Source organism: Peromyscus californicus, unplaced genomic scaffold (genome assembly GCF_007827085.1).
Source record: "Peromyscus californicus insignis strain IS unplaced genomic scaffold, ASM782708v3 Scaffold_10__1_contigs__length_136768540, whole genome shotgun sequence".
Taxonomy (NCBI): Eukaryota; Metazoa; Chordata; class Mammalia; order Rodentia; family Cricetidae; genus Peromyscus; species Peromyscus californicus.
Window position 1 is genome coordinate 36,135,680 of NW_026294391.1, and position 24,466 is coordinate 36,160,145.

At 43.1% G+C, this 24,466-nt stretch overlaps 2 protein-coding genes across 2 annotated transcripts in view; one reads left to right on the forward strand and one right to left on the reverse strand.

The window, feature by feature from the left end:
* Positions 1-7,364, forward strand: part of LOC128105753 (F-box-like/WD repeat-containing protein TBL1X) — a 163,350-nt gene extending 155,986 nt beyond the window's left edge. The window contains 2 exon segments of the mRNA XM_052731083.1: positions 2,950-3,051; positions 4,008-7,364. Coding sequence (XP_052587043.1) covers positions 2,950-3,051; positions 4,008-4,034 — 129 coding nt within the window. The 3' untranslated portion in view covers positions 4,035-7,364.
* A 9,450-nt stretch (positions 7,365-16,814) lies between these two features.
* LOC128114743 (claudin-34-like) lies at positions 16,815-17,675 on the reverse strand. The gene has a single exon (XM_052744957.1). The coding sequence runs from the start codon at positions 17,539-17,541 to the stop codon at positions 16,903-16,905; it is 639 nt and encodes a 212-aa protein (XP_052600917.1). The 5' UTR covers positions 17,542-17,675; the 3' UTR covers positions 16,815-16,902.
* Between the last annotated feature and the right edge of the window lie 6,791 nt (positions 17,676-24,466).

Sequence of the window (24,466 nt, forward strand, 5' to 3'; positions counted from 1 at the left end):
ACTGCAGGATAACTTGATCTTCCTCCTGTCCACTGTGGAGCAACTCAGAGCATAAAGGAATATAAGGCTTGGAATTTTCACAATTGAAAGTGTTATTTATTTAATACAGGGTCTATGGATTGTCTACAATTGTCCTTTCAGCAGGAACTAAAAAGGGAAGGGGTTGGAGTCTGTATAGCCAATGGGAATATCTCTGGCCTTACTGAGATGAGAGAATTCAGACTATCAGAAGTAGAAGTGGATGAGCACTAAGGGGGTAGACTGGGAGGAAGTATTGTACTGGGCAGTTCTTTGTTTTCTTTTGGGGGCTGGGAATGCAATGTAGAGCCTTGGAGGCACCAGGCAGTCATTCTACCCTGAGCTACATTTCAGTCCTTGGTCATCATTCCAATTGAGAAGTAGTTAGGTTAAGTTACTGAAAATAAGAAGCCAATTTGTTTGAACTCAGGAGGATTGATTCACTGCCTCCTGTAATTCACCTTTCTCATTCCTTTTTGGTTGGTTGACATTTAGAAGGATTTGAATTCTTCTTTTAAGTTCATGCCCTCTTGTGTCAAGGGAGGCAGTAAATAAGCCATGTTCCAGGATTCCACAGGCATTTCAGGGGCATTTCAGGGGCATAACCCAAAGTTAGCAACATGTCTCCGGGTATGTGAATAGATGCCTGTCAACCTGGCACTGTAAAGGCAGAGGCAGGAGGATCAGGATTGAAGCCAGCCTGGGTTGTATTATCAAGAAGCAAAACAGAACAAAAGGTAGAAATGTGCAGGAATACTTAATCATATAGAGAGAACAGATTTTGCTAGTGATAGCTCACTTTGAAGGTGCCAACAAGATGAAAATGCAGGTGCTCCTTAATATCTTTGAGGGGATGACTCCAGGCCCCCCTTTGGATACCAGAATCTGTGGAGCCCAATTCACTTCTATAAGATGGCATAGTATGTATGTAGAACTGATGCACATATACATTTACTAGGTGACTCTCAACACCCGGTACAATACAATGTGAATATTACAGGAATAGTTGTTAGGGTTTTTTTGGTTTTCTTACTCTTTTTCTTCCTTTTTTCTTTCTCTTCTCCCTCCCCTCCCTGTCTCCCTCCCCTTTCTTTCTTCTATCCTTCCTTTTCTTTTTCTTTTCTTTCTTTTTTAATACTGGCAATTGAATCCAGGGCCCTAGAACTCACTCACTGTACAGCCCAGGTTGGCTTCAAACTTGAAATCCTTCTTCAGCCTCTAGAGTAGCTAGAATTGCAGGCAGGCTTATTATATATTGTGGGGTTTGGGTGTGTGTGGGGGGGTAATACTGGAAAAGTCCAATGGTATTTGGTTCCATATTGAAGGGAGCAGGGAGTTAATTATTTTGAGACACATAGAGCCTATATTAATCCGCTTATTATAAGCATATATAATACTGTTGGCTTGCTATTGTCCCTAGTCACAATGTATACTACCCTTTATTTTTCTGTGTAAACAGAAAGTATATTTCTCTAAATGCATTTTTCATTATGCTTTGCTAACACTTGCTATAGCTTGATAATGGTAAATATATATGTATGTATGTATGTGTGTGTGTATATATATTTATTTTATAACAAGTAAATATATGTATGGCAAGGACACTTTATTGCTATGGATAAGAACTAATGAGAAGTTGATGGCCACTGGGGTTAGTGACTGTATAAGTCATGGTTCTCTGGAGGAATATAACTGATAGAATGAAGCTGTATCAAAAGGTGATTTGTTAGAGTGGCTTATAGGTCATGATCTGGCTAGTCCAACAATGACTGTCTGATCACAAATAAAGGCCAAGAATCTCATAGGTGTTCAGTCCATAAGGCTGGATGTCTCAGCTGGTTTTCAGTCTACATTAGAATTCTGAAGACATAGACTCTACTACCAGCTAAATAATGCCTTAGCAGCAGGATAGATGAACTTACCAGTGAGGGCAAGCAAGCTAACAGCAAAGCTTCCATCTTACATGTTTTTTTTTTTATGTGGGTCTTCCCACTTCAAATGATCCAATCAAGAAATTGCTTCCCAGGCATGTCCCAGATGCTTGTGTTTTAGTTGATTCCAGATATAGTCAAGTTGACAACCCAAGATTTGCAATTACAGTGATCTCTCATACATGTTTTATAAAGACACTTCACTGAACTGAAGGTTTATTCAAATCTTGAGAAACCTCAGCTTCCTACATCTCTTGACACACATCATGCTAATCACTAACAGATACCATAATACAAATGTGTATATTCATTCTTCCAAACTACATATCCAAATTGATGGGAGGTTTAACTTCAGAAGACATGCTAATGCATTTAGTTGTATAATTGCTAGTGAGCTGGGGGTGTGCTCACTCAAGTGCTCTGGGGAGGAGACAAAATGAGGTGTAGTTTGATAATAATCAGAACAGGAACTAGGTAAGGGCTGGAGCAGGTAGAAAGACCTCAGCCCATTGGGGCTGAACCCAGCCCTATGAAGGAGACAAGAAAGAATGGGTTAGTAAGACTGTGCTTGGGTAGTCACAGAGGCTAAAGAACATCTTAGCAAAGCTACTGGGGGAAAACAGCTAAGGTGGCTTAGTGATAGAGCACCCTGATGCCCCAGATTTCATATCCAGCCCTGAAGGGTGGAAAGAAAGAAAAAGGTCAAGAGGAGGTCATGAGTTAAAGCTCCCCCTCTGGCAGGTATGTATCATCTCATGAAAACCCACTGTCTTGTGCTCCCTAGTACCATGAGGCATTGCTGGGCATAGCCATGGCTTTAGCTAAAATGTGGTGGTGGTTCTGTGGGTGACAATAGATTGATGTTTATGGAAATTCCTTTAACTTTTGTATGCTTGAAAGCTTGATCAGATAGAGGTTTCTGGAGGAAGAGTACCCCCTTTTACTGCTGTCATTTTGAGGGGCTCCTCTGAGTTATCATGACAAATGCTTTGCTTTTCAGAGTGGAAGTCTCGTCCACAGCTACCGAGGCACAGGCGGCATATTTGAGGTGTGCTGGAATGCTCGAGGAGACAAAGTGGGTGCCAGTGCATCTGATGGCTCTGTAAGTGGCACCTCTGATCTACTGGGAATTAGGAGTGCAGGGCAAGCTGATCCCTGATCCAACCTAGGTGCTTCCAAAGGCCTTGTGAGGCTTCCCTGTCCTGCTGAGCCTTGTCAACTAACAGATGCTTACCACATACCATGTGTGAGTGGAAGGCATGCCTGTATGAAGGAGGCTTCTGTTTGGGTTGAAAATAGCCTCTTCTTTGCCCCAGAATGTCAATGAACTTGTTTACTCTTAGCTGTAGTGACTCTGCACACATGTTTGTACCCCAGGATATTAAGGAATATCAGGAGTCATATTAGGTTGTCACTACTTTGGTTCAGGGTGCCATTGACATTTCACTGGTGGAGTCCAGGGATGCTGGGAAGCCTCTTATAATGCTATGGATGCCCCACCATGGCCAAAAAATATCTGGTCACAAATACCATTAGTATATAGCCTGAGAAACTTGCCCCTATTCCATTGCCATGTGAATGTTCTGGCCAAAAATCATCATGACAAGACATAGCTTTCATCAGACAGGCCTCCTTGTTTCTGTGGATCTCATTGTGGTCCAATAGCATATGTAATGTTTAATTTGCCTCTGAACTTGAGGTTGCAGTAACTCTAGGGTGAGGTGCATTCTGGCTAATGGACTGAGTCACTAGTGTGGCCTGAGATCTTTTGTTATCTGCTCTACCATGAGACATCCAGTCTGTGACCTCTGCTGATGACCTCAGTCACTCTGTGAGTTTCTTCAATGGTCCATGGCTTTTCACTTGCCTGCTCTTTGCTAGAGTTTGGTTGTTCTGATGTTCAGAAACTAGCCTGTTTCTAGGGTTTCTATCTCTTCTTGACTCCCACTAACACTTTACAAGCATGAAGTTGGTGGCTAGGCTGTGTCTTGCCAGCATCTGTTTGAAAGCACCTGATATTATCTCTCAGAGTAACAGACACCTTATCTTTCATTCCAGGTCTGTGTTTTAGATCTCCGAAAGTAAACACAAAATGTAGAAAACAAAACCATTCTAATGGACCAGCAGTGAATGAATGTGTGGGATTGCAGCATCCTTCCTATGATGGGCTCCAAACTGTGTGAACTTGACTTGTTCGAGTCTACTTGGAAATCACCTGTCCCTGGCCACAGGATTCCCCCCCCCCCCCGCCCCCACCCCAATCTGCATCCAGAAGTTTAAAACACAAACAAATACAAAGTCATACACATGGTTGTATCACAGGAATATGGTTCCACCTAGAATGTTCAGCTGGGGAAGGATGAAGCCATCAGCTACATGGTGCATGGTTTGGTTTCCATCCAGAACAGGCTCTAATGACTGAACAGGGAAGGAAGAACATAAAGCTGTGCCAAAAAAAAAAAAAAGAAAAGGTTAAAAAAAAAGAAAAACAAAAAAAAAAAACCAAAAAAAACAAACAAAAACAAAAAAGAAAAACGCTGTGATAAACCAAAAGGGAGGAAAAACCTCCCCCTTATGGTATCTCCCTCCTAACAATTTGGATACTACAGTTGCTCTCCAAAAGACCAGTTTGTACCAATGAAATGTGTGACTTTGTAATCCCAACGCTGTATTTTCTAGAACCTTCTTTGGTGGTTTTTCTATCTGCTAAAATTCTGTGGTCTGGGGGCCTCCCACCTCAGATAGAAACTGTTTTTGGCTTATTCTTTCTGTCCTCCCTTGTTGTCCCCCACTCCTTCCTCTGATGTCCTTGCTCTGGTGTGGTCTCACTTTTAATGAAGTCCTGCATAGATATGGCCACATGCACACAACGAATCTTTGATGGACAGCACTCTCCTTCCCTCTCGTCCCACCCCTACCCATCGCTTACTCTCTGTCCCTTTCTCATAGTTGCTTCACATTAGGTCCCAAAGGCACTTTCAGAGCATAGTAAGTGCTTTATGTAAGAAGGCAGGGAGGGGGACTTTTTACAGAAAAAAAAAAGACTTATAAGAGAAAGAACCTGGAGTATTTTTTGAAAAAAATATTTTTATGTTAAAATGACTTTAAAATCCTAAAATGGCCATCAGACATAGAGAGTTTTGTGAAATTCATATTTAAGAGACTAAGAAGACACTGGCAGAGTCTGAGGTGTCTAACTACCCCTTTCCCTTCAGCTTCACGAAAGGCAGTTAGGAAAACCGTGGATTGGGAAGCGTCCTATGGAAGAACAAGGGGATTATTTTGGCAGCTGGTGGGGAAGAGCCCACTGGTTTGGCACCAAGCAGAATGCCGAACTGTTTGATGCACATTTACTTCAGCAGCGAATAGGAACACAGTGAAGAAGCCACCCTGACCACCAGTGTGGCTCCATGGCACCTGCCAGCTACTTCTTTCTCACAGCAGTGTAGCTATAGATGGGCACTTTATCAAGAGCATGCTTGGTGAATCTTGCAAAACCAACCCAAAGGCCTCAGTGTCACTCAGTCTCGTGAAGACAATGAGTACCAAGGGAGACTTGGAATCCTAAAAATGAATTCTGACCCAGGTAGAATGCCATAAGTCATTTCTGCCCACTTTACAATTTCTCTTACAGAAGATTAGGACAAAGCTTTAAAGAAAATGAGGAAAAGAAAGAAAATTTTTTTTCTTTTACAATTTTTTAAAAAACTAAATAAGGCGTTGTGTGCCTGGTAAAGTTTGCCATCATTGAATCAGGTGACCTTTGTTTGCTTCTTGTCATAACTTGACACTGACTTGGTTTTTTTAATTAGTAAAGGGAGACAGACCAGAAGGGGGCTGGGCCAGGTCAGTGGGGCTGCAAGTGGCAGTATGCAGGGTCCAGTCTACAGCTGAGATAAGTGTTACTTAGAGGAAAGTATCCATATATGGAGCCAGAAATCAACCAGCAGGGAGGTGAGGTACTTCCTACACAACAGACAAATGTTAAGACCAAGACCAGGAATTGTGTATCTGCCTCCACTTTGACATGTACATTATGTGAGCCCTCCAAATCCAAGTGTTGTGTTATTGAGTTGAGCTGTGTGTTTGGACTCTGGCATCTAAACATTAGCAAAGAAAGCCCGAGTTCTGTGGAGAATTTGATTATAGCAGGTGTCTCTGCGTAAGTGGAATGATATTTCCTGCCCTGAGACTGCTTTAGCTTTAGAATATAATTTTGGAAGTCCAGCTAAATCCCATCTTTGTTCCCCAAATACAATTCTGTTCATCTCTGTAGAAGATCAGCTGTTAAAAGTCAGCCTATTGTAAGGGCATGGCTTTCATTCGACAGTTCCACATTGCTATACGGTGGTGATTGGGTAAATGGCACATAAGGGGTTCATCAGACAATCTCTGGGTGTCCAGGACACACACCCCCAGATGAATCTAAGACACATAAGAATTATTATTTTGGAGTCAATGGCTGTGAGACTAGGACAAAAAGGTTCAATCTACACAAGAAGAAACCTAAAGATCATTCATTTCCCTGGCCTTACAGTGAAACATGGACAGGAATTTAGTGCTGGCCACAAGGGGACCAAGCAGAAGAATGCAGCCCACACCCCTGAAGTCCATCCCCATATCGTTCAATCTACAGCTGTTACTGAAGCGGCCAGCATTTGGATGCCATCATTTGCCCTGCTAGCACAGGGCAGGTGCATCATCTTTGTGGTCAAGGGGTGGCCCGTGTGTAATGCTGTTACCTAACATTGTTTATTAACTCCTAAAACATTGTGAGGAATGGTTAAAGTCTTGTGACCAAATTCAATCTTGAAAGCAGTGTAGTGACATAGCAGCCTTTGCAGGTATTTTCCCTGGAGTTTGAAGTAACCACACACCATTCCCAGCACATCCAGGATGTGGCCTGTAGAGGACCGAAGGGCCAGATGGACATAACAAGGTTCAACTCTCTGACCCCATTCAACACCATAGGACTTGACTTTTTGTTCTAAGAAATAGATCATGGAGCCAAGTGAAGTGCACTTTGTCACATGTGAGGATCTGCTTTGTTCCTTGTTGCTTTTCCCTTTTCAAACCTTTCGTTCTACCTTTCCATTCTGTTTCTTGTCAAATGCATAAATGTCTGTTCCGCAGCTCACTGAAGTTTTGAATTCTGGCTTGTGCAGTTTTTATTGTCTGTGTCAGACGTACAGCCAGACATGGTCCTCTTTCAGCATTTTCCGCATTCTGTTAAGCACCATCAAAACTCCCCCTCCCTTTCTGTCCTCTATCCCCCACTCCCACTCACCCCTCACGCTCTTCAAGAAGAAAAAAAGAATCACCTTGTGTGTTGTAGCTCATTTGTTTCAAGAGAGAATCAACAGATCATATTCAGTGTCTTGAATAAATTGCTCTATTTTGATATTAGAGAACATAGTGACTGTGTTTTTCTTTTTGTTTGTTTCATCTTGCTTGGTATCTCTGATACCTGACAAAAAACTTTAGAGAGGAAAGATTTATTTTCGCACTTGGTTTGAGAAGGCACAGTTCATTGTGGTAGAGAGGTTGTGGTGGTCTTGGCCCATCTGTGGTGGCAAGAGTATGAGGTGGCATGCTTATGTATCCATAGATCAGTAAGTGGCACAAGCTTAAAACCACAAGCCCAACATCTCAATCAGCCACCTAGGCCCCACAACCTCCCAATGTAATGCCATCATAGAAGGGGGGAGCTCTAAACTCCCCCGACCATGGTTAGAGGGATATCTGAAGCTCACTTGAATAAAGGTAAAGATCTGAGACACTTGGATCAGATGAGTAGGTATGAAGCCCCCCTTGAGCAGAAAGGAAAGGTCTGGTGCCCCAGTGGGAAGTGCCAGACAGCAGGGTAGAGCAGAAAGGTCCCAGATCCTGTTGGGTTAAAGGTGAATATTCCAGGATGTCTCATGCAGTGGAGGAACACTGGGTAGTACCTCTTGGCTAGAGACCTCCTCCCATGTTCCAGTTCTTTATCACAGTACAGAATGGCCATATCTTTGGCCAGAATGGTCTGAAGTTGTTTTTGTCATGGATGCTGACTACCTAGGTCATGAGGGGAAGATTTAAGAGCCTTTTAGTTCAAGGGTAGGTCTTGGGCACCCATGCATATGAGGGAATGGTGTAGATGTAACCAACCTTCTTATTAAATAAGAAACACAGAACCAATGCAAAGAAGAAAGCCAAGAGGTCAGAGCTAAGAGCTAAAACCTTACCCTTCCTCCTGCGGTGGTCCTACCTCTCCGAACCAGAGCTACCCCTGTGTTAAAGTCTTTATATAGAGTTCCTGTCCTGCCTTCTCATTGGTTGTAAACCTAACCACATGACTGCCTCATCCCGGCCTGTCTGTATAAGTCTCCAGGTTTTCCATGATTGGTATTGAAATTAAAGGCATGTGTATCCAATAATGGCTGTATCCCTGAACACACAGAGACTTACCTAGCTCTGCCTACCAAGTGCTGGGATTACAAGCGTACGCCACCACTGCCCTGCTTTCCTATGGCTTGCTAATAGCTCTGACCCCCGGGCAACTTTATTTATTAACATACAAATAACATTTTAATACAAATAAAATATCACCATAGAATGGTCTAAGGCCCATGGAATAATGGGCAAGGTTTGATGCTCCCTGAGTCAGAGGGACACATATATTACCTTGGGGGCATAAGAAAAAGTTCCCCTTGGTCAAAGAAAGCAGTTTTTATACCCCCTTGGGAGAGGGAGTGTCTTGAGTTCACCTTGTTAGAGAGGAAGGAATGAAGCCACCTCTGACACAGGGGTAGTTTTGGTGGCACCTTTATCAGATGGGGAATGTGTATCTCTTGAGAAGCAGTTGGCTTGGACACAACCTTGTCAAAGACAAGTTCTGAGAACTCGGGAAAGGGGGACATTCTGAATTTTCTTGGCCAGAGGGGCAAAGTCCCCAGCTCAATCGGCAGACTAGGTGACCTTATACAGTAGAGAAAAGGGCCCAGCACTAGCACATTGGCTTCCAGCAATTCCCAGTTCCAGATACCCATAGATTTCATAGAATCTTTAAACCAGGGAACAACAGAATGAGTGCTTGTCCCAGCCTGTGACGTTTTCAGAAGAATGTTCAGTTGTTCAGGTCTATGAATGAAAGATGGAAACATTTCATTTCTAATAACCACCATGAAGGCAGATGGCCAGGTCTGAGGTCTCAAGAGCATTTGCCTAGCTACCTTGCAAAGACAGGGATGCTCTAAGGCCATCTTTGTTAGAATGGAACGGGTGTGAGTTTTAAAGCCTCCATCATCAGAGGGGTAGATCTGAGACCCCATTGTTCACAGGGGCCCTTTACCAGAATGACATGTTCCAGACCTCCTTGAGCAAAAATGGACTGTCTGAAGTCCTTTTAGTCAAAGTGGATAAATCATAGCCCCCACCTCTGTTCTCTTGTGCAGAGGAAATGGTTTAAATTCCCCTTGGTCTGAGGCCCACTTGATAAGGTGTGAGGCCTCTTTACACACACACACACACACACACACACACACACACACACACACACACACACACACAAAAGTTTAAGACTCCCCCCCCCCCCCCGGACAAATAAGGTCTGAGGCGGAATTTGGTCTAGGAGCGAGATCTGACATTCCCTTCAATTAAGTGGGAAGGAGTAAGGGCCCTTGGGAATAGAGGAAGCACCAAGATCCTCTTGTGAGAGTGGAAAATTCTGCAGGTCAAAGGTAAAGGTCTGAACCCCCATGGGCAGAAGGGGAGCGTCCCATATAGCCATGGATGGAAGGGAAATGAATGTACCCTGTACCTGTACAGTGGAAGAAGTTCCCAGCACTGATTGAGCAGGTTCTGTCTCTTCACAGTTTAGAATATCCATCTAGAGGAAACCATTCGCCAGTCTCGGCGTTCTTTGAGCAGGTTATATGGCTGTCCCTGGCTAGATTGCCTCCTCTACTTTGTTTATCTGTCCAGATATGGGCAGACCATTCCATTTCTCATGACTGGCTTGAAGGCAGATAACTAGAGTTCCAGACTCTCAATTGTAAATCCCGGGCTTGTTCAGAAAGAGACTCCCATGGCTCCATTGTCTATTAGAACTATTAGGTGGGAGATCCCCTTCGTCAGTAAGGGGAAGGTCTTAGGCTACATCTTTCAAAAGGGGAAAGTGTTAGGCAGAGTAAGACAGAGCAGGAAGGTCCAAGACCTTTAAAGAGGGTGAATGTCCCAGGGTGAATTGCACAATGTAAAAAAGGCAGGCACTCCCTCACCAGTTTCCAAATCTTGGGGAACTCCATTGAAGGACTAGCGGCAATTTGAACATTCTTATAACAAGCTCAATGGCAGTCCTTTGTTCCGTGTTCCCCTTAAGCTTATAATCAGCTGTATGGGTGTTGTCATGAAGTATGTAGCCTCTCCACTTCCCATGACCAATTTGAATGTAGATGGCATAGGTTCCATGCTAGGCTTTTTACTCTTCTGCCATGGGACCTCAATCCAGAGTTCTCTGAGGTCCCTTTGGGTACAGGTGTATTTTTCTGGCCACCCAGTTCAGAGTGGAAAATTTAAGGCCCTCTTAGTTGAAGGAGTAGATATGAGATTGTCATGGACAGAAGGCTCTTAAGCCTTCTTGGTCATGTGGGGGATGTTGGAGGCACCCTTGAGCAGAGACTGAAGGTCTGAGGTCCCTTTGGTCACAGGGCCAGGTCAGTAGCCCACATCATCAGAGGGCCATGTCTCAAGCACCCCTTGTGCAGAAAGGGACTATCTGAAGTCTACTTGGTTAAAGGAGAGAGTTCATAGGTTTCCCTTAGGCAAAACATGAAGGTGTTAGGTTCTCTTAATTAGAGGGAGTAGATAGATATAAGGCTGCTTTTGGAAGATGGGAAAGGTCTAAAGTCCCCTTAGTTAAAAGAGTAGTCTAAAGACCTCTTGTGCATAAGTAGTACCCCCAACACTTTCAGAGTCCCTTGGTAAGAGGAGCTAGGTCTCAAGTTCTCTTGTGCAGAAAGGTTCTGGAGCCCCCGTGCTGAGAGAAACTCTAAAGTCTTCTTGGATAGCGTTTTGAGGTCTTACCATTCAGAGAGAGAATGTTTGAGGCTTGCTTGAGGACAGTAGAATATTCTGAGGCCCACTTGGTTAGAGGGGGCATATTTGAAGCCATCTTGGGCTGAAGGGGAGGTTCTGAGGCCCTCTTGCATACAGGTGGAGTGTATGAGGCTCCTTTGGTTAATTGTGTCAGGTCTGAGACCCTACTAAGAAGAAGGAGTGGGTCACAGGCTCCCTTGCTCAGACTGGTTAGATCTCCTGGCTCTTGATCCTTGGTGGCATGTCTAATGCCTTGTTGGCAGAAGTCAAAGATCTGAATTCCACCAGTTCTGAAAGGATAGGTATGAGGCCTCTTTGGTTCATTGAGAAAGGTCTGAGGCCCCCTTGAGTAGACATAGGTCCCAATTCTCCATTGACCATAAGTAGAAGGTCTAAAGCCCTCCTTGGTCAGATGGAGCATGTTTGAGGTCCCTTTGGTAACAATGGAAAAACGTCTGAGGACTTTGGGGGTAGAAGGAGAAGATCTGAAGCTCCCTTCATAAGAGAGAATAGGTCACAGACTCCCTCTTTTGAATAGGACCCTTGCAAGTCCCCACTGGACAGAGTGGGAAGATCTTAGGCCCTCTTAGACAGAAGAGGATGGTCTGAGGCCCCCTTGGGCAGAAGTTGAAGGTCTGCTCCAAGCTTGATCAGAGGAGAAATTTCTGAATGTGATCCCTTGGTCACAAAAAGCATGCCTGAGGCCTAGTTTGTTAGAACAGGCAAGTCTAAGGTCTCCTTGTCCAGAGTGGGAAAATCTGAGGCCCCTTTTATTAAGGCCTCAGATTTATTTATTAAAGTACTTATGTCTGATGCCACCTTCGTAAGAGTAGGAAAGCTCAAGGCTCTGTTGACTGGAAGGAGAAGGTCTGAAGGCTCCTTGGGGACAGAAGATAGGTTTCAATGTTCCATTTTCCAGCGGGGACCTTTGAAGGCTGCATTGGAAAATGTAGGAATATTTGTGGCCTCCTATGGGAGAAGGGGCAAGCCTGAGGCTCCCTTGTTTGTTATGGGAGGGATTGGTGCTCTCTAGGTAAGAGAGAGCAGATTTCAGCCCCCCTTTTAAGTCCTCCTTGGATAGAAGGGGAAGATGCTAGCGTAGCTTGGTGAGGAGCATGCCCTGTTGGATGGAAGGTGGACGTTTGTATCTACCTTGGTAGATCTGAGGTCTTCATGAGTATAGGGGGTTGGTGTTTGGTGTTCTAGGCCAGAGTATAATACTCTGAGGCCCTCATTGTTAATAAGAGATTGCTGGCCACTCTCTTGGGCAGAATGGGAAGTCCCAAGACCCTCTTTTGCTAAATGGAATGTTTGACGCTCCTTGGGCAGAAAGAGAAAGTCTCAAGCCCCATTTGGTAGAAGAGGGATGAGTGACTAAGACGTCTTTGGACAGATGTGGCAGGTGTAAGGCCCCCTTGAGTAGTGGTAGATCTTAGGCCTGATCCCCACCCCCCATTTGGCAGAAGCAAACGGAAGGTTTGAAGCCCTCTTTTACAAAGGAGTCATGTTTCAATCTCCTTTGGATATTAAAATTAGAATGCCTGGGGCCCACTTGGGGAGAGGGGAAATGTCTGAAGACATATGCATGAGAAGAGATATGTATGAATATGTTGTGCAGATGTGAATGGTCCTGGAGCCCCTTGAGCAAATGTAGCACATTTCAGAGTTCCTTAGGTAGATATGGAATGTTTCAGGGACCCTTGGGCAGATGTGAAAAGTATATGGCTTCCTTGGGAAGTAGTGGTAGGGTCTTCAGCTCTTTTTTGTAAGAAGGAAAGATATGAGCTCCCCTTTGGCAGAACAGGCATATTTGAAGCCCTCTTGATCTCATGTGGGAAGTTCTGAAGCTACTTTTGTCATAGGGAGCATGTTTCATGTTCTTTTTGGTAGAAATAAAATAGTTAACTCCCTCTTGATGAGAGGGTGAATGTCTTAGTCCCCCTTCATGAGAGGTGATTGATCTGAAGCACATTTTTACTGAGTTGGAGGATCGCAGGTGACCTATTGGACAGATAGGGAAGGTTCCAGACATTTGAGCATATGAAAAAAGTCATGGAGCCCTTTGAATATATGTGGGAGTTTCAAGAGCCCTTTAAGAAGATGGGGAAGGTGCTTGAACCCTTCTGTATATGTGGAAGTTCCTAAAGACTTTGGGCAGATGAGAAAAGTACTAAATCCCCTCATATAGATGTGACCAGTTCCAGAGCTCCTTGGGCTATAGGGTAGATCACAGTGCCCCCTTGGGCAGATATCCTAGAGCCCCTTTAATAACCCAATCTGCAAAATCACAACTTCTTTGGCACATGACTTTGTCATAACATTAAGCACCTTAGTGTTCTTTTCTTCTCCACACTGTACATTTTTTGCCCCATTTATTGCTTTTTTTGTTGTAGCTCTGCCAAGAATAATCGATAGTAACCATGCCATAGACTACATGTTATGTGAAATTTCCTCTGCCAAATAAGTTCACTACCTTTTAATTTAGCCCAAGGCAAGCTCTTCGGATACTGGAAGAATTTGGCCATACTATTTGCCAAAATATCACGTAAATAACTTCTATCCCAGTTGCTAGTACAGTCCTTGCTCCCCTGTGAAACTTCAGAAGCTGGGCCTCCATTATCACATTACTCTCAACACTACTGTCTTTCAGGATCCTACTAGAATAGCTTGTTAAGCTCTGCTTACAACATTTAACTGTTTTTCAAATCCACAGTTCTAAAGACTTTCACATTTCTCCAAAAACAACATGGTTAGGTTCTTCACAGAAACAACCCACCTTTGGTACCATCTTCGTCATTAGTTACTTCTCTGTTGCTGTGATAAAATACCATGACCACAAACAACTTATAGAAGAATTTATTTTGGCTTATGATTCCAAAGGGAGAGTCCATAATGGTAGGGAAGGCAGGGCAGCAAGCAGGGAGAACAGGAAACTCACTGATCACATTTTCATACACACACACAGGAAACAGAGGGAGGGAGCAGAAATAGGACAAGGCTGTAAACCCTCGAAGCCTGCCCCCAATGATGTACTTCTTCCAGCAAGGCTCTACCTCCTAGGTGTTTCACAACCTCCCTAAACAAGGCTACATCTGTCAACTCTTTGTTCAAATACATGAGCCTATAGAGGATAGTTTTCATTCAAACCACCATAGTCTTTTCTCTGGAGAATGCCAACTAATCTAGGCACAAAATATTGAAAAACTACCGTGTTGAGGCACTAATATGATAAAGTGAAGATTAGAGATAGAAGAAATAACCATTAAAGACTCTACAGTATTCATTGACTTGTTAGAACTTATTTCCATGATTGTGGAGAGTTAGGATGTTAGATGTCCAGAGCCAGATCATTTTGGGCAATGTCCAGCCCCCTTAATAGCTATTCATCACTCATCTCTGTTTGATCTAATATTCTTCTTTGGGATGTACAAAGAGACTACTAGCTTCTACCAACCCAAAGGCAAAAATAATATAGGAGGCCTGTAGTAGAGGTTTTTTTTTTTTTAACTTTGCTTTAAATCAGCTACTTGATATTCTCAGTCATGTTCTGTTTGGTTTCGAAAAAGTGCCATGATCTATTACTTTCTTTTGTTGTGTAGTGATAAGGCCTTCGGGATCATAGCATTTGAATCCATATTTTCAGGCTATGATCACTCATATTTGGTTCCAGAATAAACTATCTCTTACACCTTTCAAAGTGAGAGCTGTGTTCTTGTGTCAATAATGCACAAATACACTAAGTCGTATTATCTAGATATTATTATATGTAAAAGGTCACATCTCAAAGCATTGTGCTCTTAGGGTCAGATAACGAATACCCAGAGATACCTTAATAGAGTATGTCAGGACAGTAATTCGGCTGTGCTTACTTAGAGCTAAAATGATGTATAACCTTATGTTTATAACACTCCGCCGTTATAGACCTAAATGATGTCCCTCATAAATCCACCTTACACCTTTGTTTAGTGGAAAAAAACTTTATCTTTTGACCCTGCTGCAAATTACACTCTTTGGGCAATGTTAGAAAATGGGGGCAGTTTCTTAGCAGCCTTTAGAGCCATAAATTGAGAGCCACCCAACTCCCTATATACCAGTGGTTCTCAAACTTCCTAATGCTGTCATACTTTAATACAATTCCTTTTGGTGTGGTGGTGCCCAGCCATAAAATTATTCCATTGCTACTTCATAACTGTAATTTTGCTACTGTATGAATCGTAGTGTAAATATTTTTTGGAGGTAGAGGTTTGCCAAAGGAGTCACAACCCAGAAGTTGTGAACCACTGCTATATACTCATTGTAAAAAAAACAGAAAAAAGTAATTGACACTCCCTTTAGACCCCCACATAATCCTATTGGGTCCGCTCTCCCTTCTCTCTCATGGAGCACTTTCTTTCTGCTTTTAATAAATGCAAATTTGCTTCATATTTGATCCATCCTTCACAGGTTTAAGGCCACTCTGTGTGGCGTAGTAAGATCCAGTCTTCAAACAAACAAAATCAAAAGGAGGGTAAGGAAGGAATAAAGGAAAGGAACGATATGATAGACAATGTTGTTGTAGAGGAGGACCTTAACACTTTCAAAATGCGTATTGCAACTTCTCCTGCTACAGGCAGGGCTTGGAGCTGCCCTCTATCCATCCTCCTTGTAACAAGACCCACAGGTTGCCAAGAATGTTGAGCAAGGTAAAGTGTATTTGCAAACAGAGGTGTTTCACCCAAAAACTTTATATGGAGAGCATGCTCACAAAGCTATTCGACATACTACTGTGTGAATGATGCACTGTGGAGCTAGTCTAGATCTCCAAGGAAAAACAGGCCCTTGAAGAGAGGTAGGGGATTATCCCCACCAAGATAAAGAGCTGAGCAGCATCATAGTTGCCATGAGGAAAGAAGCCACTACTGACTGAGCCCTGCACTGCCTCTGCATAATAAAAGCATTGGGTAACAAAAGTGTCTTGAGTGCATAGATAGACTATACATTGTCGGGAATATGTTACCAAACAATCCAAGGTTGAAGTTTGGGGCTTGATAACAAAGGATAATGTTAAGCCTTTAAAGATATGATATGCTCAGGCAAGGAATGCCTATTTTTAGAGAATAATACTGTAATATATGGGAATGAAAGGATGTAATACACAGAATTTAAAACACTTTGAAAAAAAAGAAAAATGGCTTAAATGGGCTGAAGAAAGGAGGAAATCTGTAAACTTTGATAGTTGCTGAGTCTTGTAACATATAGGTGAGATTTGGAAAGCATCACAAAGGTAGTATTATCATGACAGGGGACACCGGCCTGCTTTTGTTTTTCCCTTGGATTCAGAGGGTGATGTGAGAGAATAATGAACTCTAACATTCATTTCTATATATAGTGTGCTTACTTATTATTTACCCTTGCCAACAACAGTCAAAACTCAGATCTCACAAAATCATTGAGTGAACATTATTTTATTTAGCAAAAGCCCATAATCCAACCAATGAAATAATGAAACAAGACAGAAAAATAGAAGGCTAACTTGGCCATTTTCTGTCATGGACTCTTTGGGTGTGGTTTTGAGTCCCTGGAAAATTTATGTAAATGTCGTAAGAATACTTGCTATAACTTGATATAACATGGCTGGTTGATATCCATGGGAGGCCTGTCCTTTTCTGAAGAGAAACTGAGGAAGAGGAGTGGATGGGAGGGGGAAGACAGGAGGTTAGGTGGGAGGGACTGGGAGGAGAGGAGGGAGAGGGAAGAGGAGAGGTGCAGGGAGAGACTGGGAGGAGAAGAGGGAGGGGAAACCGTGGTTGGGATGTAAAAAACAAAAAACAAACATTAAAGAATCCTTGCTATAATCCCTGGAAATTGGAAGGTGATGTAAGCTGTAAAAGTATTTTCAAACCTCAGGATACACTTGGTTTTCCACAAGAGAGATGTACGAAAGAAAAATAATGCCACTGCCTAAAAACATGAGGGCAGCTAGACTTGCCAGTACATTAGCAATTCCAATTCTCTGATTAGGTGGCTGTAAAGGCATACGGAAAGATGGTGGGAAGGCAATTCCTGCTTTGTGAATGACAGAGAAGTAATTGCATATGACAGCAAGGAGGACAAAGATACTGACAATGATATTGAGAGTGGCTGAAATGACAAATGGATTGTAGGTGACATTCTTCTGTATGTTCCCTGTGTACACATTTCGAAGAGCAAAAATGGTGGCCACTGTCCCAATAAACCCGAGAATGTTGGAGCCCAGTAACAAGTGTTGAATGATACGAATATCCAAAGGAACAAAGTCGTCATGGTAGGTGTATTCATGACACCCTCTGGCATTGCCAGGCTTGATGTTTTGGTGGTAAATGCAGACTCTCCATATTCCTACAAAGGCTATGGTAGGCTGGGAGAACACGGTTTCATTCAAATACCAGACTCGCCACTGTGGGAGGCTTGTGGAGATGCTGCAAAGGATCCATGCTATGAAGGCCAAAGCAAATCCTCCAACTTGGCAGTTGGCACTTCTGCTGAGCAACAGCATGGTGACAGCGAACACCGGACAACTACAAAGAAATACAGTACAGCTTAAGGGTGGACCTTCCTTAGGCCTCGGACAGTGTTTCTTTGGGGACTGCTACTAGGAGGGAAGAATCAGTTATGTTTGAGAAAGTGAGGATGTGCTATTATGAGTTTGAGCTGAGCAAACCCAGAGAAGGGCCATATTTAGTGACAGCTTGACAGTGCACACACCCTCTGACAGTTTCATTCCTGTTTTTTTTTTTTCAAGGCAGGGTTTCTCTGTGTAGTTCTGGCTGTCCCAGAACTAGCTTTATAGACCAGGCTAGTCTCAAGATCACAGAGATCCATCTGCCTCTGCCTGCCGAATGCTGGAATTAAGGGCATGCACCATTATGCTTGGCATTCAGAGTTCCACTTCTGTGTGTCCAGACGCACAATGACATTTGACCACAAATATTTACCCATCATGATGCTCATCAAAGCACTATTTGTTATAGTGGTGCTGTTCATGGGCAGCAGGGCTACATAATGGGCTCCTGTCTCTACAAAACCAATATACCTATCAATAAATGAATAATAAGTAAATTAATAATTTTAAACATTATAGATGATTACGTGATTCTGGAAAATATATATAGTTCTCTGATGTACATTACCTGAAGCAAACTTCTTCACTTATCACGTGTCAAACAGAGGACCATTGAGAACCAAGGTAATAATCTAAAATGGAGAGAGAATAGTAAGTACATACTATAGTATGATTATAATTATTTATTTAGTTTGTCTATCATGAAACCTGTTGGGAAGATACAAAATAAGATGTATCTGAATGCTGGGATTACTGGTGAACCTGCCCGCCCCCCAACACACACACACTTTTAGGTTCAAAATCTGTCACATTTTTGTTGCTGTTTGCTTGGTGCTTTTGTTTTGAGGGGGGACAGGGTCTGACTAGCACGGTGGACTGACTAGCATTATCTCAAACTTACCATGTGCCCCAGGTTGGTTTTACACTCAAGGCAGTTTGCATGCCTCAGACTCCTGTTTGTGCCACCATACCTGGCCTGTGTGAGTTTTTTTTTTAATTATTGCTTTTGTTTGTTGTTGCTTTCTTTTTAAAGATTTATTTATTTTATATGCATTGATTTTTTTGCCTGTATGTATGTCTGTGTAAGCATATTGGATCCCCTGGAACTAGAGTTCCAGACAGTTGTGAGGTGCCATGCTGGTGATGGGAACTGAACCTGGATCCTTTGGAAGAGCAGCCAGTGCTCTTAGAACTGAGCCATCTTTCCAGCCCTCATCTTTTTTATTTAAAAATTTTAAAGTATTTTTAAGACTTTCATATATGAGTACTATATTAACATAATTTATACTTCTCCTTCTTCCCTCTCCAAACCCTTCCATGTGACCTCATCCCTTTCAAATTTATGACTAAAATGCTAATAGAAGTTAATGGTTTGTGCCTGCTAGGCAAATGCTCTATCACTGATCTGTACCCTTTACCCTCAAATGTGTTTTGTGGAGTTCAAGAAAAAAAGAAAAAGAAATACCATATAGGGAATGAGGGAAGGAATGTTGAAGGCTGTTACTGTAAATTTCTTGTAATGGCTAGAGCAAGTCTCACAGCAACCATATCAATAAACATTATTCTCTTTAACTGGAATTCTAAATCAATTGTTAGTGGAGATTGAAGCTAGGGAATTATGCAAACTAGGCCAGCCCTCTACCACTAAATCATATTCCCAACCTGTTTTAAATTTTTATTTTGAAACGGGTCTTGAAAGGTACCCAGGCTGGGTCTAGATTATCCTAACTGGTTCAGGAAATCGTCTTTGCTGCTGTTTGTCTGATTCAGCATATGACCTAATTATGTAAACCATTGTACTGGCTAATTTTATGTCAGCTTGACACAAGCTAGGGTCATCAGAGAGGAGGGAACCTCAGTTGAGAAAATGCCTCCATAAGAGCTGGCTGTAAGGCATTTTCTTAATTAGTGGTCAATGGCGGAGGGCCCAGCCCATTGTGGGTGGTGCCATCCCTGGGCTGCTGGTCCTGGGTCCTATAAGAAGGCAGACTTTGGAAGCCATGTGAAGCAAGCCAGTAAACAACAACCCTCCATGGCCTCTGCATCAACTCCTGACTCCAGGTTCCTGCCCTGTTTGAGTTCCTGTCCTGACTTCCTTCAGTGATGAACAGCAATGCTGAAGTGTAAGCTGAATAAACCCTTTCCTCCTAACTTGCTTTTTTTTTTTTTTTGCTTTACACCCTTGCCAGAATGTTTTTATTGGATAATTTTTTAAAATTTTATAATTAATTTAATTTTACAAATCAGCCACGGATTGATTGCCCTGTCCTCCCTCCTCCAACCTCTCCCCACGCCCTCCCCCCAATCCATTCCCACCTCCTCCAAGGCAAGGACTCCCCTGGGGATTCAGCTCAGCCTGGTAGATTCAGTTGAGGCAGGTTCAGTCCCCTCCTCCCTTCACCTAGGCTGATCAAAGTGTCCCAGCATAGGCCCTAGGTTCCAAAAAGCCAGCTCATGCACTAAGGACAGGTCCTGGTCCTACTGCCTGGGGGCCTCCTAAATAGTTCAAGCTAATTGACTGTCTCACTTATCCAGAGGCCCTGATCCAGTTCCATGGGGGCTCCTCAGCTATTGGTTCATAGTTCATGTGTTTCCACTAGATACCACCTTACACCCGTCAGAATGGCTAAGATCAAAATCACTGAAGACAGCTTATGCTGGAGAGTATGTGGAGCAAGGGGAACACTCCCACACTGTTGGTGGGAATGCAAACTTGTACAGCCACTTTGGAAATCAATATGGCACTTTCTTAGAAAATTGGAAATCAATCTCCCCCAAGTCCCAGCTATACCACTCTTGGGCATATACCCAAGGAATGCTCAATCATACCACAAGGGCACATGCTCAGCTATGTTCATAGCAGCATTGTTTGTAATAGCCAGAACCTGGAAACAACCTAGATGCCCCTCAACTGAAGAATGGATAAAGAAAATGTGGTACATATACACAATGAAGTACTATTCAGCAGAAAAAACAATGACATCATGAGGTTCGCAGGAAAATGGATGGTTCTAGAAAAAATCATCCTGAGTGAGGTAACCCAGACTCAGAAAGACAAACATAACATGGTATGTACTCACTCATAGGTGGATACTAGATGTAAAGCAAAGGATGACTAGACTGCTACTCACAACTCCAGGGAGGCTACCTAGTAAAGAGGACCCTAAGAAAGACACAGGGATCACCCAATGACAGAGAAATGGATGAGATCTACATGAGCAAACTGGACATGGGGGGGTAATGAAGGGAAGGGTCGGGGGAAAGAGAGCTTCGGGGAGCGGGAGATCCCAGCTGGATTAAGAACAGAGAGGGACAACAAGGAAAGAGATAACCATGATAAATGAAGACCCCATGGGAATAGGAAGAGGCAAAGTGCTAGAGAGGTCCCCAGAAATTCACAAAGATACCTCCACAATAGACTACTGGCAATGGTCGAGAGACAGCCCGAACTGACCTACTCTGGTGATCAGATGGCCGAACATCCTAACTGTCATGATAGAACTCTCATCCAGTGACTGATGGAAGCAGATGCAGAGATCCACAGCCAAGCCCCAGGTGGAGCTCCAGGAGTCAATTGGCGAGAGAGAGGAGGGATTATATGAGCAAGAGATATTGAGACCATGATTGGAAAAAGCACAGGGACAAATAACCAACTTGCTTTTTGATCATGGTGTTTTGTCGCAGCAATAGTAACCCTAACTAAGACAACCATGCTGGTTTCAAACTTACTACATAGCTCAGAGTGGACTTGAACTGGTTTCCTTTTACCTGTTAGAAAGGTAATATTGTGCTCAACTGACATCAGCACAGATTCAACAAACAGGCTGTGCATTCCGGCCTGGTCTCCTTGCCCCAAACTTCAAAGTAATCAAATGTTCTAAGGACCTTGGGTCCAGTCAGATGGGAAAGAATAGTGAGAGAATGCAGGCAGATCACAGTGGAGTACTAGGAGACCATGGATGACACTTGAGACCAGAAGAACCAGGAGGGCTGCTTAGAACAGGGTATCATAAACGATATCACAAAAATCATGAAATTCAGGGAGGTTTTAATGTATTTAACAAACCCTTTCCAGAAAGAGGCCTATCCCAAGTGATGAAGATGTCCAAGTTGCACAGGTATCCTGGTTTTAGAGCAGAGAATCTAGGAGACAGGATACTTGGGCAGAGAAACCAGCCATGAGGCTGAGCTAATCACCAAGCTGGGAACATGTACCTTTCCCACCATGGTAATTTTGAAAAATAAACATTAAGTTGAAATGTCGCAGCTCAAAGTCTCTGTGTGACCAAATACCTGAGAGAACAAATTAAATGGATGAATTAGTAGGTTTAGCTTGGTTTCAGGCGTCTGTAGTCCTTGGTTGTGTTGAGTCAAGTGTATGGTAAAGCAGGAAATCACTGTGGTAAGAAACCAGGAAACAGACGCTACTCACCTCATGATGACAGGAAATAAAAAGAGGGGGACCAGGGATGAAGTAAAGCCTTCAAAGGCACCCTGTCTGGTATCTACTTGCTTCAGCTATGACCCAACTCTTAAGTGTCCAGAACCTTCTGCAAAAACACTACTGGCTAGGGACCATGGGACACATGAGCTTTTTGCCTGGACAGATCATATCCAAATTATAATACTATCTGAGAAGGTTAAATGCTCTGTGATTCCACTAAGGGGGGTCCCTGGGGCAGTCAGCTCCAGATGTAGATAGCACAGTGGTGGTGGCTAGGGGCCAGGGCAATGAGAAGGGAGAGATAACATTTAATGAGGACAACATTTCAGTTGGGGAAGATGGACAGTGGTGTCCTTTCCACAACACTGTGAACCACAGAACTCTACAACTAAAATAGTGAGTAGTGAGTTCGGATATGAATATTTAACCCTATTATGTTACTCAGAGTATACAACAAAGATGGATAGAGCCTCTTCTAACCTGTGGTACTGTCTTCAAGTGAATTGGTGATCAGCAACGTGGCAGAGGTGTGCCAGCTGGGCCAACGAGAACACAGCTCCCCTCACATGTCCTTCCAGGCTCGTGGCTGGCTTCACACTCACCCGAGAGCTCTTGGCACACTACTGGAGGCTTTGGACTTCTGAGACCTTTATTGTGTCATCAGATTCTCTTAATGACCTCATCTTCTGGTTTCCACCGTTAATGTAAGAGTGCAGTGCTAACCATGCAAGGTTTTCAGTTTTCTTTTGTCAAGTACTTTTTCATGCAGCCTTTGTTGGTTGGGGTGTGTCTACCAGTGTGCCTCCCTGCTTGTGGTCAAGACCCACTCTGCTAATTCAGACAGTCTGATGTTCCTCACTTTGTTCCTTCTCTTTAAGGCCTACTTTCTAACCCTGTCATTACAGATAGTGATGTTTTAGAAGAGTTACTGCCTTGTATAGATAGAGACAGATGGTAGCAGAGGTGGCATCAACACACTAAGAAAGGTCCTAGTTAATTCATCAGAAGGGGCCCGGCATGGTGACTCACGCCTTTAATCCCCGCACTTGGGAGGCAGAGGCAGGTGGATCTCTGTGAGTTCAAGGCCAGCCTGGCCTACAGAGTGAGTTCAAGGATAGCCAGGGCAATTAACACAGACAAACCCTGTCTCAAAAAAAATCAAAACAAAACAAAATTCACCAGAGATGTGCATAAAGATACAGGTGTGTGGAACAGCCAGTGAGATTATAGCTGTGATAAAAGGGAAAACCTCCTCAAACACATTGAAAAAAGTCCTTTAGTAAACCACGATAGATCCTAGTGTGACATGTACAAAGCTATGAAATTCATCTTTATGATTGAACTTGTGCTCTATTTTACCTGCTAGGGACCTGTCTAATCACAGGATGAGACAAGAGGCACATGGCACACCGAGTGCAGCTTGTACCAGTGGCTAGACCTGCAAACTCCTGAGTCAAGTTAATAATTTGGACTATGCTCTGCTGAAATTTTAGTGTTGTTACACAATAGTTTCGGTGCCTCTCACAGTTGACTAAGTTAAGAATGTATAATCAGTAGTAACATTTATTCAAATGATTTAAAAATCAGTCACATGCTTAGGTAGTTCTTCCTTTCCCTCTATTTTCCTTCTTTTTCCTATTCCTCTTCCTCCTCCTCTCCCTTCCTCCTCTGTCCCCACTCCTCCTCCTCCTCTTTGTGCACGCTGTGCAGCTCAGGCTGGCATTGAATTCTCAGCAATGCTCTTCTCTCAGTCCCCAAAGGCAAAGGTGTGGTACAACGCCTAGTTTAAGATATTCTCTTTTTCTACTGGAGGCTGTTGCTAGTATTTGAAGCCAGCAAGTCACATTCATATCATCTTCCCCTGAACTACCCACCTAGCACTGCTATTTTGATTATTCTTAAAAAGCTATAATATATGAAGTAAAGACATTCTCTGTTAATTCTAGTTTACACTAATTACTTTGTACAACTCAAGCAGAAGGGACTGCTGATAAGTAGTAAGTATCAAGCATGAAATCTGCACACATTTGCCAAGGTGGAGTGCAGGATGAAACCATAAACCAGTCTGAACCAGAGGCTTTGGAGCCAACCTTGGTTCCTCTTGTCCCAGAAATAGGGATTTTAGTCCCTTAAGACCACTGTGTGGGAGTGTGAGTCAGTGAACTTCAAAGACATTCTTTCAGCGGGTTACTACTGTCTTCATCTGGAACAAAAAAATACAAATAAGTGGCTATTTTCTGAAAAGTTTGAGTAATGCAGCCAATGTAATAAGTCAGATCAGGCCAATTATTAAGTCCAGGTTTAATGAGCAGAGCAAAGCAACTCCCAGGTGACTCTCAGGAAGGCAGCGGAGAGAACATGAGAGTACATGGCAGCTTTGGCAACCGGGTCTTAAATAGCCTGTAGGCATGGTCT

Bases quoted from the DNA above. Each gene is read 5' to 3' on its own strand.
- LOC128114743 (XM_052744957.1), bottom strand. From the start codon at position 17,541: ATGCTGTTGCTCAGCAGAAGTGCCAACTGCCAAGTTGGAGGATTTGCT.